This window comes from Triticum urartu, chromosome 4, assembly GCF_003073215.2.
Source record: "Triticum urartu cultivar G1812 chromosome 4, Tu2.1, whole genome shotgun sequence".
Taxonomy (NCBI): domain Eukaryota; kingdom Viridiplantae; phylum Streptophyta; class Magnoliopsida; order Poales; family Poaceae; genus Triticum; species Triticum urartu.
The window spans coordinates 609,857,471-609,874,789 of NC_053025.1; the positions used below are offsets into that span (position 1 = coordinate 609,857,471).

The 17,319-nt window shown below is 41.4% G+C and overlaps 2 protein-coding genes across 2 annotated transcripts; one reads left to right on the forward strand and one right to left on the reverse strand.

The window, feature by feature from the left end:
• Positions 1 to 220: 220 nt before the first annotated feature.
• Positions 221 to 4,682, reverse strand: LOC125553189 (monothiol glutaredoxin-S7, chloroplastic-like). The gene is made up of 2 exons (XM_048716983.1): positions 4,147 to 4,682; positions 221 to 477 (listed from the first exon to the last, which is right to left on the reverse strand). Exons 1-2 carry the CDS (start codon positions 4,583 to 4,585, stop codon positions 422 to 424), a joined length of 495 nt encoding a protein of 164 aa, XP_048572940.1. The 5' UTR covers positions 4,586 to 4,682; the 3' UTR covers positions 221 to 421.
• Positions 4,683 to 7,737: 3,055 nt separating this feature from the next.
• Positions 7,738 to 11,665, forward strand: LOC125553190 (elongation factor Tu, mitochondrial-like). The gene is made up of 12 exons (XM_048716984.1): positions 7,738 to 8,022; positions 8,130 to 8,205; positions 8,315 to 8,407; positions 8,515 to 8,589; positions 8,831 to 8,935; positions 9,034 to 9,124; positions 9,219 to 9,424; positions 10,064 to 10,147; positions 10,472 to 10,537; positions 10,614 to 10,676; positions 10,938 to 11,178; positions 11,270 to 11,665. Exons 1-12 carry the CDS (start codon positions 7,835 to 7,837, stop codon positions 11,338 to 11,340), a joined length of 1,359 nt encoding a protein of 452 aa, XP_048572941.1. The 5' UTR covers positions 7,738 to 7,834; the 3' UTR covers positions 11,341 to 11,665.
• Positions 11,666 to 17,319: the final 5,654 nt, after the last annotated feature.

Consider the following 17,319-nt stretch of genomic DNA (forward strand, 5'->3'; position numbering starts at 1 on the left):
GATTATTAAACAAACATTGAAATTGAAGAAAAAATTTAGTCGTTTAAGAAACTCCCCATTTCGGGTTCTCATTACAACTCTTTGTTGTGTGACATCGTGTCGTTTAACGTCCTTTTAAACAGTTGGACACCCACTATTGCAGATAAAGCTGTTGAGGAAGATCATCAAAAACCTTACCCAGGGTTGCCCTCCATGTCACAGGAAACCATCGTGCAAGCGATTGACCACACATTGCACAAAATTTATCATAGACATTAGACAAAGTGCATTGTACATTTGTAACTCACTGCTTCATAATTTGAATCATCTACAACTTAGCAACTGTATCTCCACTTTTCTGCCGTGGGCTGAAAGAGTGCGTACGATCGACAAGGGCTAGAGCATATATAATGGTTTACTGTATGATGTCGCCCGTCATTCGCTAAGAGCACATTGCTTTCTCCAGCGTCTCCTGCAGTTCCCCACTCTTGTATGCCTCTGCAAAACATACAGCAGCGTAAGCGTTAGAAACTCGGTTCATTCAAGCACTGATTTCAAACACAAACAAGTATACAAGAAACATTAACACTAATCATGGGTATAATGGAGAAGCAGTGATACTAATCCTTCTCGATAACCATAATTTCGATACAAAAAGATCTCACATTTTCGTCAACAAGGTGATCCTTTTGACACCGCAATGTTGTACATTTCTCATCTGTACTTGATAAAACTAAAAAAGTGCTTCCAGTTCATGAGCCTACAACACATACAGTTCATGAGCCTACAATACATAATCTGCTGCTCCTTGACTAGAATGGTGTGGCAGCAATTTAAGCTAAGTGATTGGAATTTTGCACCAGTCCTGGAAATTGGTGTTCCCAAAGGCTGGCATTATTCCATGTCACTGACACTGAAGCATAAATAATAACAATGGATCTGAGCTCGAAGCTGTACTAGGAAGTGTCTGGTCAGAATGTTACTTGAACTTGGAACGGGAGCAGAACAAATGAGATCGCTCATGCTGCAATGTTGGCCGGTTTGATGTTGGCAGCCGCGAAAAGAAGGTTACCAACTTACATTATGATGGTCCTTCCTGATAATGTTGAAATCACAGATGGGATAAACGCATAGTACAGAGGGAATCTTACAGCAAGAAACAAAGCAATATTCCAGGGGGAAAAAGCAATTTTTCCATCTTAAGAGTTGAGATTTTGTGATTACTATTTCAACTGCTACTAGTACTTCGGAGTTTAGACTTTAGAGCATGGAAAGAAACACTATGAATGATTGAAGTCGCTATATTTGTTTGGGGGATTTGGAGCAAGTCACATCACCAGATGTGATCCGTACTGTCTGACAACCATCACCAGACTAACAGTCCCAACAGTCCCAGCACATCCTGGGATGAAATGAACTTACTAGGCGGTTTCGGACTAGAAAAGAAAAAAGTATGCCTATCTGAAGTGCTGCAAATAGTGGGCATGAAACTATTGATGATGGTAATGATGGTGAGCAGGTGGGGGAGCAAGCATCTTTTGTTACTCATAATAAATATGGATTGTTTGTCATCAAGTTAACTTGTAGAAAAGGAACACTGAACCCGTCCTGGAAAACTTGTGGAAGCTACAAAACAGCTTCTTAGTTTACAACAAAGCTGTTGATCAGAACTCAGCTAGTCTGAGTATTGATGTACCATGATAATTTCTGATCCAAGAAATTGGCACCATCTAATATGGGAAAACTTGTGGAAGCTACAAAACAGCTTCTTAGTTTACAACAAAGCTGTTGATCAGAACTCAGCTAGTCTGAGTACTGATGTACCATGATAATTTCTGATCCAAGAAATTGGCACCATCTAATATGGGAAAACTTGTGGAAGCTACAAAACAGCTTCTTAGTTTACAACAAAGCTGTTGGGTTAATTTGATAAATGCCACTCCAAATTTGGCGATTCCGAGAAATGCCACTGCAATTTGCAAACTTTGAAAAATGCCATTTCATGCCATTTCTTTCGAAGTCTGTAGTGGCGTTTTTCAAAGTTTGCAAAAATTGCAGTGGCATTCTTCAAAGTTTGGAAATTGCAGTGGCATTTTTATGAATCACCATAATTGGAGTGGCATTTATCTAATTAACCCCTCCAATATTGGCAAGAGCCATGGCATTCTCAATATATTTTTCTCTCTAAAGTTGACTACAAACTCTACTAGGCAAGTGCCACATCATCATACGTGTCCCCTACTCTCCAAAGTCCCAGCAGTTTGGCTAAGTTAGAGCATGGAACCCTGAGGCAGACTACTGAATAAACCAGTCCATAGACCAAGTGTGACACTAATCTTTCTTGATAATCATAATTTCGATGCAAAAAATCTCACATTTTCTTCAACACCGAATTCAGATGTTCTAGATTATATAAAGGTAGAGATCTGCAAGCTGATCTTTTTCAAGCTTGAATGCCACACATTCATAGCATGGAATGGTCTAATAAAGCTTTCGAGTAGGTGACTCAGCAATGCATAGTCTGCTGCTTGATTGGAATGGCTTACCACAAATTTAAGCCATGTGGCTGGAATTTTGCACCAGTCTGGAAATTGGTGTTCCCAAAGGCTGGCACTATTCCATGTATTTGACACCGAAGCATAAATAAAAATAATGGTTGAGCTTTCATGTATACTAGGAAGTATCCGGCCATGAATGCTAATCGAGCTTGAAACAGGAGCAGAACAAATGAGATCCTCGCCTGCTGCAATGTTGGCCGGTTTGATGTTGGCAACCGCGAAAAGAAGGGTACCAACTTACATTATGATGGTCCTTCCTGATAATGTTGCCGCCATAGATAGATAATGTCATAGCACAGAGGGGGATCTTACAGTAAGAAAGAAAGCAATGCTCCTATTTTGTAGCACAGAGGGGATCTTACAGCAAGAAACAAAGCATTGTTCCCATTTTGAGATTTGAGATTTCGGGCTCTATTTCAATTGCTTCTACTTCAGAGGTTTCGGGCAACGCTGGGAATGATCAAAGTCACGAGACAAAATTACGATTATAGGAAGCCATATTTATTCGCAGGACTTGCAGCAAGCCACATCGCTTCCGTACTGTCTGACACTATCACCAGACTTTAACACTACCACAGTCCAACTCATCCTGGCATGAAATGGACTTGTTATGCAAGATTTCTGCCTAGAAAAGAAAACTTTGCACCTACCCAAGGTGGTGCAAATAGTGGGGATACAACTATTTTTGATTATGATAATGATGGTGAGCATGTCTGGGAGCACACCATGGATTCTAATTAGCAACAGGAATATCCATGCGTCTTTTGTTGCTCATACAGTAAAGATGGATTGTTTGTCATCAAGTTAAGTCATAGGAAAGGAACACTAAACCCATGCTGAAAAACTTCAGGGAGGTACAAAGCTGGTTCTTAGTTTACAACAAAGCTGCTGATCAGAACTCAGCTAGTCTTGATAATTCTGATCCCATAGGTTGGCATAATCAAATTCTGATATTGGCACCAAGCCATGTCAACTCGATCTTTGTTTTCTCTCTAAAGCTAACTGCAGACTATAACTAAGCAAGTGCAACATCACCATGCGTGTTCCTACTCTCCCAAGTCCCAACAGTTTGGCTAAGTTATAGAGCATCGAATCCCTGAGGCATTCCCGCACACATAAGCACTGCATCAGGTAGACTACGGAAGAAAGCAGTGCGGCTACTTCGTCCGTCACATTTCTACACTAATATGGAGATTACAAAGAAACAGAGGGACGAGTGCAATCCAATCCTAGTTTATCTCTTGAATGTGAAGAACCCAACTACTCCTATTTAAAACTGACACTGCCCCAAAACTCTTTCAGTTACAAGAAGCAGCATGAATGTAGTGTGCCTTGAACATGAGCAAATTATATGCCTGAAACAGCTACACAGACATAGAGTTTTCCACATGCCAGATCTACCACTATCGCCCTCAACTGAAAGTATTTCAGGTTAATGACGCATTGCTACGCCCCGATACTAGAGAGAAGAAAATAGGTTCGTCACAGAACAATTCACACCATAACATCAGGCGTGTAGTAGCACAGCAATAATTCTCAAATTTTGAACTCGCCGTCGATGTAGAGCTGCGGGAGAAGGAAAAGGCAGAGGGCTCATATGTATACATACCGAGGGTGATGTCGCATCCGCCGAAGAACTCGCCGTCGATGTAGAGCTGCGGGAAGGTGGGCCAGCTGGAGTAGTCCTTGAGCCCCTGGCGGAGGGCCTCGTTAGCAAGCACGTCGAGCGTCTCGAAGGGCACGTCGAGGGAGCGCAGGATCTGCACGACGGTGTGGGAGAAGCCGCACTGCGGGAAGTCCTTGGTCCCCTTCATGAACAGCACCACCTTGTGCGCCGACACCACCTTGTCCAGCGTCTCCTTCATGCCCGCCGGGGGCCCCTCGGCCGCCGCCAGGCGCCGCACCGACCGGAGCCGCAGGGCCGGGGGAGGAGGGGCCGTCCGGGGGAGGGCCACCGCGGAGAACCGAGCGGGTTGAGGTCGCGCGGAGAGGGGGAGCGGGAGGGCCGCGCCGGCGAGCGCCGTGGCGGAGGGGGCGGCGGCGGCCATCGCGGCGGGTGGCGTGTGGAGGTCGCGCGCCGGCGGCGACGGATGGGAGACGGAGAAGACAAGTCGTGGCTGTGGTGGACTGGATGGCACAACCGTCATTTCCTCGCGAGATTTTGTGGCCGGCCGAGAAGGCCGCATCCAGCCAGTACCGTGACTGGGCCGCCGAAGATTTCTTGGGCCTGCCAGAATGGAGTATGAAAAATGTTTATCTCCAAAATTCTTTTTAGGAAGTTTGTTCTTCTGGAAGTGGATTCATTCTATGGGAAAAATTGGGTGGTGTTTTTTTTGCAGGGTAATCGGGGTGGTATTTCGTGGAGTGTGGCTAGACTCCGTAGAAGTATAACTTATATAACCATGTGTCCATGTCCACCAATTTGATCCACGTGATATCATTTGTTTATGTTGTCATGATGAGTTGAGCAAGGAGTTCCTTGATGAGCTTTCTCTGTTTTATTTTGGGAAAAAATCCAGATCTATTATAAAGGTTTCGTAGGAGTATAAAAGCATCTAATAAAATATATAAAATGTTACATTGAGGTATTTGGACCGTCGAATGGCCACTGTCGACATGCAACTGTCGTTGCTGCCAGCCCGAAACTAGTCGATGGCAGCTGGGAAGTCTTCGTGCGCATGCCCCTAACTACCATCGTCTCAGAGCCGTCGTCACCGTCATTGAACCCTTGAATCAATTTGAAGAACTTGACATCGCGTACGCATATACCTGTCCAAACCTCGGGCCGGGACCGGCCTAGCCAAGCTTGAGGCAAAAATCCTAGGCCCGGGCCCGGCCATCGGGCCTGGTTTTTGGGCCCAAGCCCGCCCCGTGTAAAAGCCCATCGGGCCTCTTCAGAAAAGCGCAAAAACGACGGGCCCGGCTTGACCCGACCATCGGGCTCAAAATCTAGGCCCAAGCCCGGCCCGGGAGCAACGTCAGGCTGGGCCGGGTCGGGTCGGGCTTCCCATGGTCAGAACCACATACGCATGACGAGGAGCCCTAACCTCGCCTCACCGAGGAGCCCTCAGGAATCTACGTTGAAGCCTCGTTGAATCCGTCCATCGGTCGAGGAGGATCGTAGCTCGAAACACTGATTCATACATGAAGTGTCACCCCATTGAGCACTAAAACTATAACATATCTACTAGCCAAAGTCGAGGCACCAGAATTCCCCTCCTCGCCACCGCCCGTTAGAGCAAACAGTCAAAGGGAAGGTGAATCCACGGGCTCGCCGACGGATATCGAGAGGAGGAAGGCTTGCTAAAGAAAGCTATCGACGAGTTTTGTATTTCCAATGTTATGAAAATTGTGGGGGTTGACTTCAATATCTTAGGCGAGTGGCGAAACAAATAAAGAAAGTGTGAAATATATCACTTAGGTATATCCAACATTATACTTAACCACGTGCCTTTACTCGTTTTCTGCAGAATTTCATTTTGAACTTTTCTGGTTAAATAATGAAGTTTTTTGCCCTATCATCTAATCTATTTGAAATATATGTATTTCTTCCAAAGATTATATTGAGACTATCGACATCAAACCTAATGCTTAAAAAAGGTTGTTGGTCTAATTTAGTGGACACTTGAGGAGGAGAAAAAAATTACATGAGAGGGGTGCTAGATGCTTTTAGAAGGAAGGGAGGAAATGCGCATTTGCCTCCTGAGCTTTGTGAAAGAGAATTGACGTGAATATTGGGATTACCAACTTGTTTGTTGATGAAAAAAATATGTTGTTACAACTATCTCAAGGTTTCTCTTTGTTCTAAATATGTTCTAACAAGCATCCCCTCTCAACATACATCTAGGTTTCTGATGAACAAAACTGTTTATTGGGAAGCTTGGTGAACATATAAGAAGGTTTCTTCAGCAGGGCACCAGATGGCTGTAGACACAAAAGCAAAAGGGAGATAAGGTTAAGGACCTAGGAAAGTATTATATTAGACAAATACGTGCATAATCAAATTGTTGCTTATGTTGAAACTAGATTCTTTTATTCTCCTCATCTAAAGCTATTTCAATGTCACAAAGAGTTGCATATAGTAATTAGAAAAAATCCTTGAAATATGGAAAATTTTGTTAGAATGTGGAAATGTGCCTTCATGGTAGTTTTTTTTTGATAAAAGTGTCCTTGGCCTTTTAGACATGCAACATGCAAAATTGCACGGTTGATCAATTCCCACAACCAATCCCACTGTTTATACTGAGAAGAAAGTTATCTATTGTTTCGTCCCAATAGTGGAGTGATGTGTGTTATATAATTAATGCCTTTTTGGTTCTTGTTCTTTTTTTTCGAAATTTACCACACAAATCCATATAGAATGGCTAGAGAGCATTATTGAAAGGGCTCGCTGACGTTGGATTGTGTTGCGGAAACTCCTCTCAAACTTCATATCTTCCTTTGGCTGTTGGCCCAAGAGGTCATTTTTACTTATGACCAAACAGGTTATGAGGAAAAAGTTTGTTGGGCAACCTTAAATCAATTATGAAAAATATTTTCATATTCTGTTTATTTTTTTATCATAGATATCAATATCTACTTATACTTTTATAAAATCGACACACATTATATCCTGGAATGGAGGGAGTATCTCTCTTTGGAACTTTGCTTGATTGTTACTGTTGAGAAATTAATAAAAAGGCTAGCCTAGTTTTCAAAAAAGCTAGGACAACGTCCGTGCATCGCAACGGAATATAAAATATTCTAGTATGTTAGTTTGTGATTTACCTGCCTATATCACTGTGATTGCGTGAATAAATGTTTATTATACAATGCCGTGTTTTACCTTATATTTCGATGAGAAGTTTGGTAAGTAGATTAAAATGAAGTCGGTTTAGAAGGTAAAAAAGTTGATAAGGTGATTAGTTATCATACAGAGAAGCTTGGACGAATCGATTGTGAAAAGAAAAGGTGAAAAATGAAACTTTACATCCTTACTCTTTTTATTAAAGTGTAAGTAGAGATAGAGAATTTTTTTTGAGGGGTAGTAGAGATAGAGATAGAAAGTTCAAAAAAGAAGAGATAGAGATGCAGAAAAATACTGGGCCGCCAGAAGAGCACACCGAAGCTCCCCAGCACTGTGAGCCCGGAAGGCCCGTGTCGAGCGCGGCCCACGGGTCGTACCGTGACGTAGAAGTAACGGGAGCCGCTCGCATCTCCCATTTCCTCTTCGTGGGCGCCGCCTCCTCCTCCTCCCCCATTCTCCTCCTAAAGCCCTAACTAAACCCATCCCCCCTCCTCGCGCCGCCGCCGCCGCAATGGCCGCCGCCGCAGTGCTCCGGGGCGGCTCCCGCCGCGTCCTCGCCTACCCGGCCCTCCGCGCCGCCGTGATCTCCGGCCCCGCCGCGCTCCCCGACGTGCCCGCGGCCGCCGGGCCCCAGCCGCCGCCGCCCTCGCCGCTGGCCGCTGGCCTATGGGCGAGGTCCATGGCCACCTTCACCCGCACGTGAGCACCCCCTTCCCTCAGATCCGCTCTTCCTTCCCCGCCCCCCTTCCGTTTCCCGTGTCCTAGTTCGGAATTTGAGTGGTCTCCCGGCTGAATCTGTGCCGCAGGAAGCCCCACGTCAACGTCGGCACCATCGGCCACGTCGACCACGGCAAGACCACGCTCACCGCCGCCATCACCAAGGTCAGTCAGATCAGTCCCGCTCTGGCTCGAAGCAGTGCGAGCTGGTCCGAATTTGGGTGGCTCCCCGTGTGTAGGCGTGATCTGAATTCTGAACCGAGTCTTGTGGCAGGTGCTGGCGGAGGCTGGGAGCGCCAAGGCGGTGGCGTTCGACGAGATCGACAAGGCTCCCGAGGAGAAAGCCAGAGGAATCACCATCTCCACGGTCCGGCCTTAGCGCTTGCTGCTGACATTTTTGGCATACTATTGTTCTGTGTTCATTTCCATTTGCAGATCAAGTGCTGATTCTATGAGCATTTGTGTTTTGCACAGGCTCATGTCGAGTATGAGACCGCTAAGAGGCACTATGCTCACGTGGACTGTCCAGGGCACGCCGATTATGTCAAGGTAACTGCTATGGGTTGAGGGATCTAGAGAAATTTTACTTTATAAAGCGTAAAGGAATGCCCTGTATGCTGAATTCAGAATCTGGGTGACTGACCTTCATGAACTTCCAGCATAATCCCTCGTATCTGAATGAACACTTATGACATCTGAACTTTGCATTCTAGAGCTTTCATATTCCTAAACTGTCTGTCACACACTTCTCTGATGCTTGTGTGCTTTTAATTTGCTGTGGATTACTTAGAACATGATCACTGGTGCTGCTCAAATGGATGGTGGTATTCTTGTTGTGTCAGCTCCTGATGGCCCCATGCCACAAACTAAGGAGCATATTCTTCTAGCTCGACAGGTTCAAAATTCTCAGTATTCTCCGCGGCAGTTTGTCTCTTCAGCATGTTCGCTTTGCAGTTCTGAGCAGATGGACATTTCTCCCTTCTGTTTTTCTAGGTTGGCGTGCCATCACTTGTTTGTTTCTTAAACAAAGTTGATGCTGTTGAAGATGAAGAGCTACTAGAACTTGTGGAGATGGAGCTTCGAGGTATTCTAGCATTTTTCAGCTGTCCATGTTGTTTTTGGTTGCTTGGTTATATTCCTGCTGTAATGGAAATTTGTTGTCTCCCTTCTATCTGCAGAGCTCCTCAGTTTCTACAAGTTCCCAGGCGATGATATTCCTATCATCCGTGGATCTGCCTTGTCAGCCTTGAATGGAACAAATGAGGAGATTGGAAAGAATGCTATTTTGAAACTGATGGATGCCGTCGATTCTTACATCCCTGATCCTGTGAGGGTGCTTGATAAGTCTTTCTTGATGCCAATTGAAGGCATTTTCTCAATCCAGGTGATTATATTTTCAGATTGCTGCAGTAACCACTGTGATATACAGTTATTTGTGTTACATTTTCATTCCGATGTTTGATTGTTAGAAAGCCTAGCAAACTATTATGTACAAGAATTACGACATCTCCATCGTTTGGTAGTAAGCAATGTGATGTTAGGATACTTATGACGGTTGCACATCAATCTATTCCCTATGTTCTATGATATTATCTCTTGTGCCATAGACGATTTATTCGCAAGGTGGCATTTGCACTAAATTATGCATGATCAGACTATCGTAATTTTCCTTCTCTAGTATGCTTTTATCTCGGCTATTCTATTTTCCTTCTTAATCAGGGAATCTTTGATTGTTATTCTGTTTAACTTAATCAGGCCCTGCAGCACTAGACCATGAAACTCTGAAACACAAATCTCAGGCAATATTTCTGTGTACTCAATTTTCAAACTTAAAAGTTGTCCCTCCGCACTCCGCAGTCATTATTTCTGAATTATCTATCAGTATAGTCAGGAATATCAGCATCCTTGAGAAGTTAAAAGTCATCAGCTCCATAAATCATAACGACAAATTCATACATTTGTCTTGCCTAATCTTATCATTGTCAGCTAATTATGATAGCGATTAATTTGTTTCAATTTGCAGGGTCGTGGTACTGTTGTGACTGGACGTATTGAACAGGGGGTAATTAAAACTGGTGAGGATGTTGAGGTCATAGGTTTGACGGAGGTGAGTTAAAGCCTGATAATGTCCCTGACCCATGGCTGGCCCATAATCATTTTTTTTGCATGAATTTGGCTATCTTATGCAACTGTTGAGTATTGAAAAATAATCAGCTATGTATTATAATGCTTAATCCTAGTGAAGTTGTACATGAGATTATTACTTTTAGTTGTAATATATCTTTTCTCCTATGTCTGCTATGCACACATGAGCCTAGATGCAACACTAAGCAAAGACTGGTGGCACTAGTTTCCTAGTTGTCCTCACAAGTTTATTACCCATTACATTGCTACCTTGATGTATCATGATGGAACATATTCTTGGTCACAGAGTGGTCCTGTGAAGACTACAGTTACTGGTGTTGAGATGTTCAAAAAGATGATGGATCATGGAGAGGTAATGATTATGAAAGTAGGCCGTGCATTGTTCTTCATTGATGATGGGTCTCATGCTGACAACTCTTTGTTTGTAGGCTGGTGACAATGTTGGTCTTCTTCTCCGTGGTCTTAAGCGTGGTGATGTCGAGCGTGGCCAGGTCAGTAAGCCTGATTCTTAGTTGAACATGTAGATGTTGGATCTAAATATACTTCTGCTCTTAGCCATAGAGATCTTTGGGCAAACAGATGGAGTACCAAGTAATTGCCTCTGTTGTCACCAAATAATATTTGTTATGCACATTGCCTTTTCAAATTTCTTTTTTGCTGCCGCATACCTATCTCTATCTGGTGCCTTTTTCAGTGTTACTTGCTGCTTCTTTTTATCGATTTTCACCTGCTAACATTTGCTACTATTTCAGGTGGTTTGCAAACCCGGTACTGTGAAGACCTACAAAAAGTTTGAGGCGGAAATTTACGTCCTTACCAAGGATGAAGGTGGTCGCCACACTGCATTCTTCTCGAATTACAGCCCACAATTCTACTTCAGGACAGCTGATATCTGTGGGAAAATCGAGTTGCCTCCGGACGTGAAGATGGTTATGCCTGGTGACAACGTAACCGCAATCTTTGAGTTGATGTTGCCTGTTCCGCTAGAACCAGGTACGATTGCATTTTGTTCTTTGAACTTTTCGGCATCTGATACGCTTTAGTAGTATCCGAAGACTTCATCTCTCTGTTTTGTGCTATCCAGGTCTAAGATTCGCGCTGAGGGAAGGAGGGAGGACCGTCGGCGCCGGAGTTGTCGCCAAAGTCATGAGCTAATAACAATAATATGTTCCAGACCTTTCTCTTTTTTTGGCGTAGTGAATTTTAGCGAACAAATGAATGTTGATATGAAGGATTTGTCCGACCGGAAACACGAGATAAACGAGAGTCGAGAGCAAGGGGACTGGCATGGATGCATCTTGTGTGGATGCATTCAGCCAACCAACTTCCTACGGATAATGGTTTGCTACCATTCCGGAGAATTGCTATTTTTTCTTCTCATGTTGGGTAGTTTGCTGTATCATACCGCAGCTTGTTACCTAGACACGCTTCTCTGGCATATATTAGCTCGGTGATTCAATAAGACCGTCTCGTTTCCTGATGCTTTTTTAGTCGACCTACTACAAGAATTCTTGATGTTTTGTGGAGTTTGAGAAGTTTTGATTTGTACCATTGGAAGGAGGTGACACGTGTTTGTTGTTCTTTGCTGTGTTGTGTGCTGTGTAGTCCCATTATTCGATTGAAACATTGGGATTGTGTGCTGTTTAGTCCCATTATTTGGTTGAAACATTGTGTGCTGTTTTCAGAAACGCTGGCTAGCTTCATTCACCCGGGATCTCCTTTTAGTGTCGATGTCATAGCAGTACAAGCATGGGCTGCGTTCACCCCATAACTCAATATTCAACCCCTTAGCTCACTCCATGACAACCCTTATGTAGTCGGTCACCTTGTCTTCCTCTTTAAACCCGGGCAGCGTCAGCAACTTCAAAGGCTCATTCGGTTTGGAGGAAATCAAACCGTATTTAGGAGTAGTATAGAAATTTGATAGGATAACACTTGCCGTCCTAAAAAATTTGACTTGTCTCGTTCCTACGCGCAAAATGAGTTTTGAGTCTATGCGTAGTTTCCTCTAGAAAAACTGAAAATGAGTAGTGTTCCTATAAAATTCCTGTACAAATTTCCTACAAACCGAATGCACATATACGACATTTTTCTTTGAAATTCTTATTCTTATGTTTTTTTTTATGAAAATCCTTCAAACTGAATGAGGCCCAAGTCCATGCTTCAAATCCTTGTATGGTTCCCAGACAACGTTAGTCTTCTTGGCACCGTCCTCAAGCATTTTGTCAGAAAGCAATATAAGTTAAGGTTAAACTCCACCAAACGCATGCTTGAAAGCGTAGCAACAATTGCAGTTACACATCTTTTCCATTAAATTTTTTGCGACAAGCTCAATTCTTACATTTGATGTAAGTTTAGGCCTTGTGCGGAGCCTTGGAAGAATTTGCGTGAACTAAATCCTACATAATGTAACACACATGAATATGCTTTGAGGATCCGTATGAAATTATAATCCTCTCCGCAAAACTCAAATGGAGTATCGTAATTAACTTCCATTTGCATTGCACCATCATTCATATGCAAGCCACGCGTTCCCTAAATCCAGTTATAATGCAGGGAGGACTAAATCATCCTGTATGCACTACTTCTAGTATGTGTGATAGATTAAAGTTTGTGAGTGATTGAAAATCAGATCAACTTAATGGTACTCCTTCCGTTCCAAAATATAGTGCTTCCTCTATTCCTGTACTTCAACTTTGATCATAAATTTAACCAACGAGACCGACTGCGACGGAAGCAAAAGTTATACCAGTGAATTCGTATTCAAAAAAAGTTTAGGCGAGGAGGTTGATGCGCGAGAGCTGGCGGGGAGGTGCCGCCACCGCGTCGAGGCTACGCCGGCGCGGTCCGCCTCCTCCAGGCCGAGGAGCTCGAGGATGTCGAGGAGGAGGTGGCCGGGGAGCGCGCTGATCCTCTCGTCCTTGTGGTCTTGGCCTACTTCGAGCTTGGGAACGCCAGTCGAATACTACTATGTCGCAGCCTTGGCACCGTCGCGAGGAGTGAGCTCCTCTCTTTAAGCCGAGCAGAGCAGAGAGGGAAAGTTGCGGTTGCCTTGCTTTCACAGCCACTACGTGTCGACCAGACACAGGGCAGCTACCACTACTGGTAATGGTCCGCCAACATTTATTTTTTTCGTAAAAACTAATTCAAACTGTTTTATTTAAATAATTGTGAAAACCAGTTCAGTAATGGAGAAATTTATCTATGAAAATATTTTAAAAATACCGTCATATCGATTCCGCATCGTCCTCTTTCGGGCCCAATTCGCGGACGACCGTGGTCGGCATGGCCGTGCGCCGCCCCCTCTATCTCCTCCCAATAGCCGAGCGTAACAGTTTGACACAGCCAGTTAGGACCCACCTTTTGCCGGGTTTATGTGGTGGGGCCTACCACATACCTGTTCGCATTGTGTGCACCTCTTATTTGCGGCTTATTGCAGCAAATTGTTTATTTAGCGGCTTTGCGGCAATTAGCGAGTGAAAATTTGTCGGCCCAATTACCGCTAGTTCGGTTCCGGTTCGGTTTTAGGAGTGTTCTATAACCCTTTTTTGTATTCCTTTTTTTTGGGTTTTATAGACCATTTTCTTGGGAACTGTTAAAAAATATATTCATGAAATTCAGGAAAACGACATGTTTTCAAAAAATGTTCACATGTTTCAAGAAATGTTCATAATTTTTATTTTTTTACATATCTAAAAAAAATCAGAAATTATAAAATGTACAGGACCGTCATAGAAAATGTTCACACTTACAAAACATCGATAACTGTGACATAATACTTCCAAAAAAGTTGGTTATTTTTCCAAAAACCAGAAAAATTAAATTAACTATCCATTAACGCAACTTTTGTTAGTTTTAGAAAGTACATATAAATTATACTTGATCTGAGTAGCTTCGACAAAGACAAGAGAATTTTTAAGCGCATGCCAAGCGAGACAAGCCCACTTTGATCGTACTGGACCCATGTCTTCACTATTGGTTGAATAAGTTAATTGAAAATGCATAAGGTCGTTTCCTAGTAATGTTATTTAAGATTTTAAAATTAGATCAGTGTCCATAAATATGTTAATTTTTTTAGAAAAAAACTACAATACCATTTTGTTAGTTGACACCTGTAGCTAGGCCATATACCCCGCTGGCGTTGACCACACCAAGAGAATTTTCTATGCTATTTTGGGTTTTCTAGACCATTTTTTGGGGAGTGTTTTAGTTTTTTTCTTGAAATTCAAAAGAATGGCATGTTTTGAAAAATATTCAACTATTTCCAGAAATGTTCAGAATCCTTTCGAAATTTTAAATATTTCAAAAGATGTTTAGATTTTTTTAAAAATGCACGACCATTCTAGAAAATGTTCATGTTTTAACAAAAAAAAATCATATTTTCAAAAACATCAATAACTTTGAAATAATAGTTACAAATAAGCTATTTATTTTTCGAAAAACTACAACATTAAATTAACTATTCAGCAATGCCACTTTCTGTTAATTTTGGAAGTTATATACTTATTCTGTTAATTCCTGGCGATTTGAGAACGATAGTTTGAGTAGCTTTGAGAAAGGCAAGAGAATTTTCAAGGGCATGCCATGCTAGACAAGCATCCACTTTGATCTTAGTTGGCCCGTATTTGCATTATGGCTATTTAAGTTGATTAAACATGCATAAGACCGTTTCCTAGTAATGCTATTTAACATTTAAAAAATGGATTATTGTCCATAAATAAGTTATTTTTTGTAGACAAAAAAAATACAAAACCATATTTTTGGTTGCACATCTGTCTAGGTCATATAGCCAGTTGGCGCTGACCACACCAATAGTGGGACTCTAGGAAACTAGCTTTTGGGTCGTGAGTTGCAATGGGGGCAGAAATATTCTAGTGGTTCAACATCAAACATGTCTGACGTATACGTTACACTCATCATATTCTAGATTTTTGATAAGATTTAATTTGATTTGAGTATGGATAGGGGAAGACAAGTAAAGTTCTAATTTAGTTGAGGTTTTGGTAAGATTTGATTTTGTTTGGGTATTAGTAGGGTAAGACAATTTTTTTTTGATTAAGTTGAGATTTTGGTAAGAAATACTTTATTTTATCTGATTGCGTTAACACATGACATGGTTTTGGAAAGTACCGATTTTTTATTATTTCAAGTTATTCCACAGATTTTTTTGTGTTGCATTTGTTGAGATTACCAAAAAAAACCAAAAGAAAACCAAAGTGGAGGGGAGGTGTGAGGAGTAAAAAACCGACGGAGAAGGTGGAGACACGACCAACTTCCCTTTAATAGTAGAGATAGTGAGGTTAATTACGCCTGGTCATGCTTGGTAGAATGAAATTCAATAGGAAGTTATAGATCACACTGAAAAAGTGGGGCTTGTTTTTATAAAATCTCTTTTTGAGAGAGTTTTTTATTGTAGAAATTGAATGAGTTCTATTAAACCTTTTTTGCATGGGAGTTCTATTAAACCTTGAAAAATAAATGTTGCCTAAGAATACTTTTTAAAATGAGGTTTGACAAGAGAATAAAAAACCAAAACTTTTCACTCTATTTCACTTTTTAAAAGGCGTAGAACCTCGTAAGCAAATAATCGCGACATATATTCCACCGTAACACTTCCCCGTTACCATTGACATTGACTGTGAATGTTTTTAACTGACAATATCGATCCGTTGATCATCCGTGCCTGGCGCAAATTGAAGAGCACATATACCTATGTAGGACAGATGGATACACACCTTATCTCGATCGTGACGATCTACGTCGAGATGAATCTGTTCCTACCCTGCACGTATGAACGTGTCCATAGAGAACGTATCTAGTGCACCAGTGCTCCGGTGCACTGAACGCATTAGCAAATTTTAAATTGTTTTAAAAAATCTGAAAAATCTAGCACATTGGCATAACATCAATGTATGTTGTCATAAAATTCGAAACATTGTTCGAGATGCAAAAATGACAAATTTGATATCGATAATGGGCCAAATCTAAACCCAACTTGTGTTATGTACTATCCAGTGTCAAATTTTCCAGTTTTGTATCTCAAGCTATGTTTTGAATTTTGATACGAAATTTTGTAACGACATACATTGATGTTATGCCAATGTGTTAGTTTTTCTTTCAGAATTTTTGGAAAATTTAAAAGTATGCTAAGAAAGTTCGGTGCACCGGTAGGACCAAATGGCCTGGTGCACCAGCTACGTCCTTGTGTCCATATCCTCTCCAGCGGCGTTGAAACATTTGCTCCTCCGGGGTCAAATCAAAAGGCCCAGCGCAAGAGGAGTGCTCCTTTCAGCGCACATTTCTTTAATCTTTTTTCTATTAGTTTTACTTATATTTCTAAAATGCAAAAATATAATTATAAATTTTAAAAAGCTTCAGCGGGCATTTAAAAATTGTTTATACATTCGTGTAATTGAAAAATGTTGTTAGAATTAAATACTGCAGGTGACATTTTAAATATGGTCATGTATTTCAGAAAAATGCTCGTGAAATAAAAAAATAAATTATACAATGAATTTTTTTCGCGCAACTCAAATAAAATGTTTCGTACCATTCAATGAAATGTACGTGCCATTTTAAGAAAATGTTCACACGTTTCAGAATAACTTTCAGATATTACAAAAAAAATATGAAAGAAATTGTTTGCGTAATTCAAGAAAAATGTATTTTAACATTCAAAGAAATGTGCGTGACATTTTAAAAAAAGTGTACGTGTTTCAAAAATATGTTTGTGATATTTTAAATATAACGTTTAGAAAATATAAAAATATTTTTGCTTAGTTTAAAAAAAGTTTCATGCCAGTAAAATCATATTCAACGTGTATTCGGAAAATGTTTAACATGTATTGAAAGAATGTTAAAAAACATGTACATCATGGATTTGAAAAATGTTCAAAATGTAAAAAATGTTGCACATGTATAAGAAATACTAGGAAACATGCCCGTGCGTTGCAACGGGAGAAAAAAAACATCACTGCAAATTAAAATCTCATTATCCACAATATTCTTTGACATGCAGAAGTTGAAAAGCTTATGAAAGCAATAAAATAATTGATTGGCTGCAAATTATAGTTTGCCCCAAAAATTAAAGAAACAACTAAGTATGAAGAACCATATGTTTATATAACAAAGAAA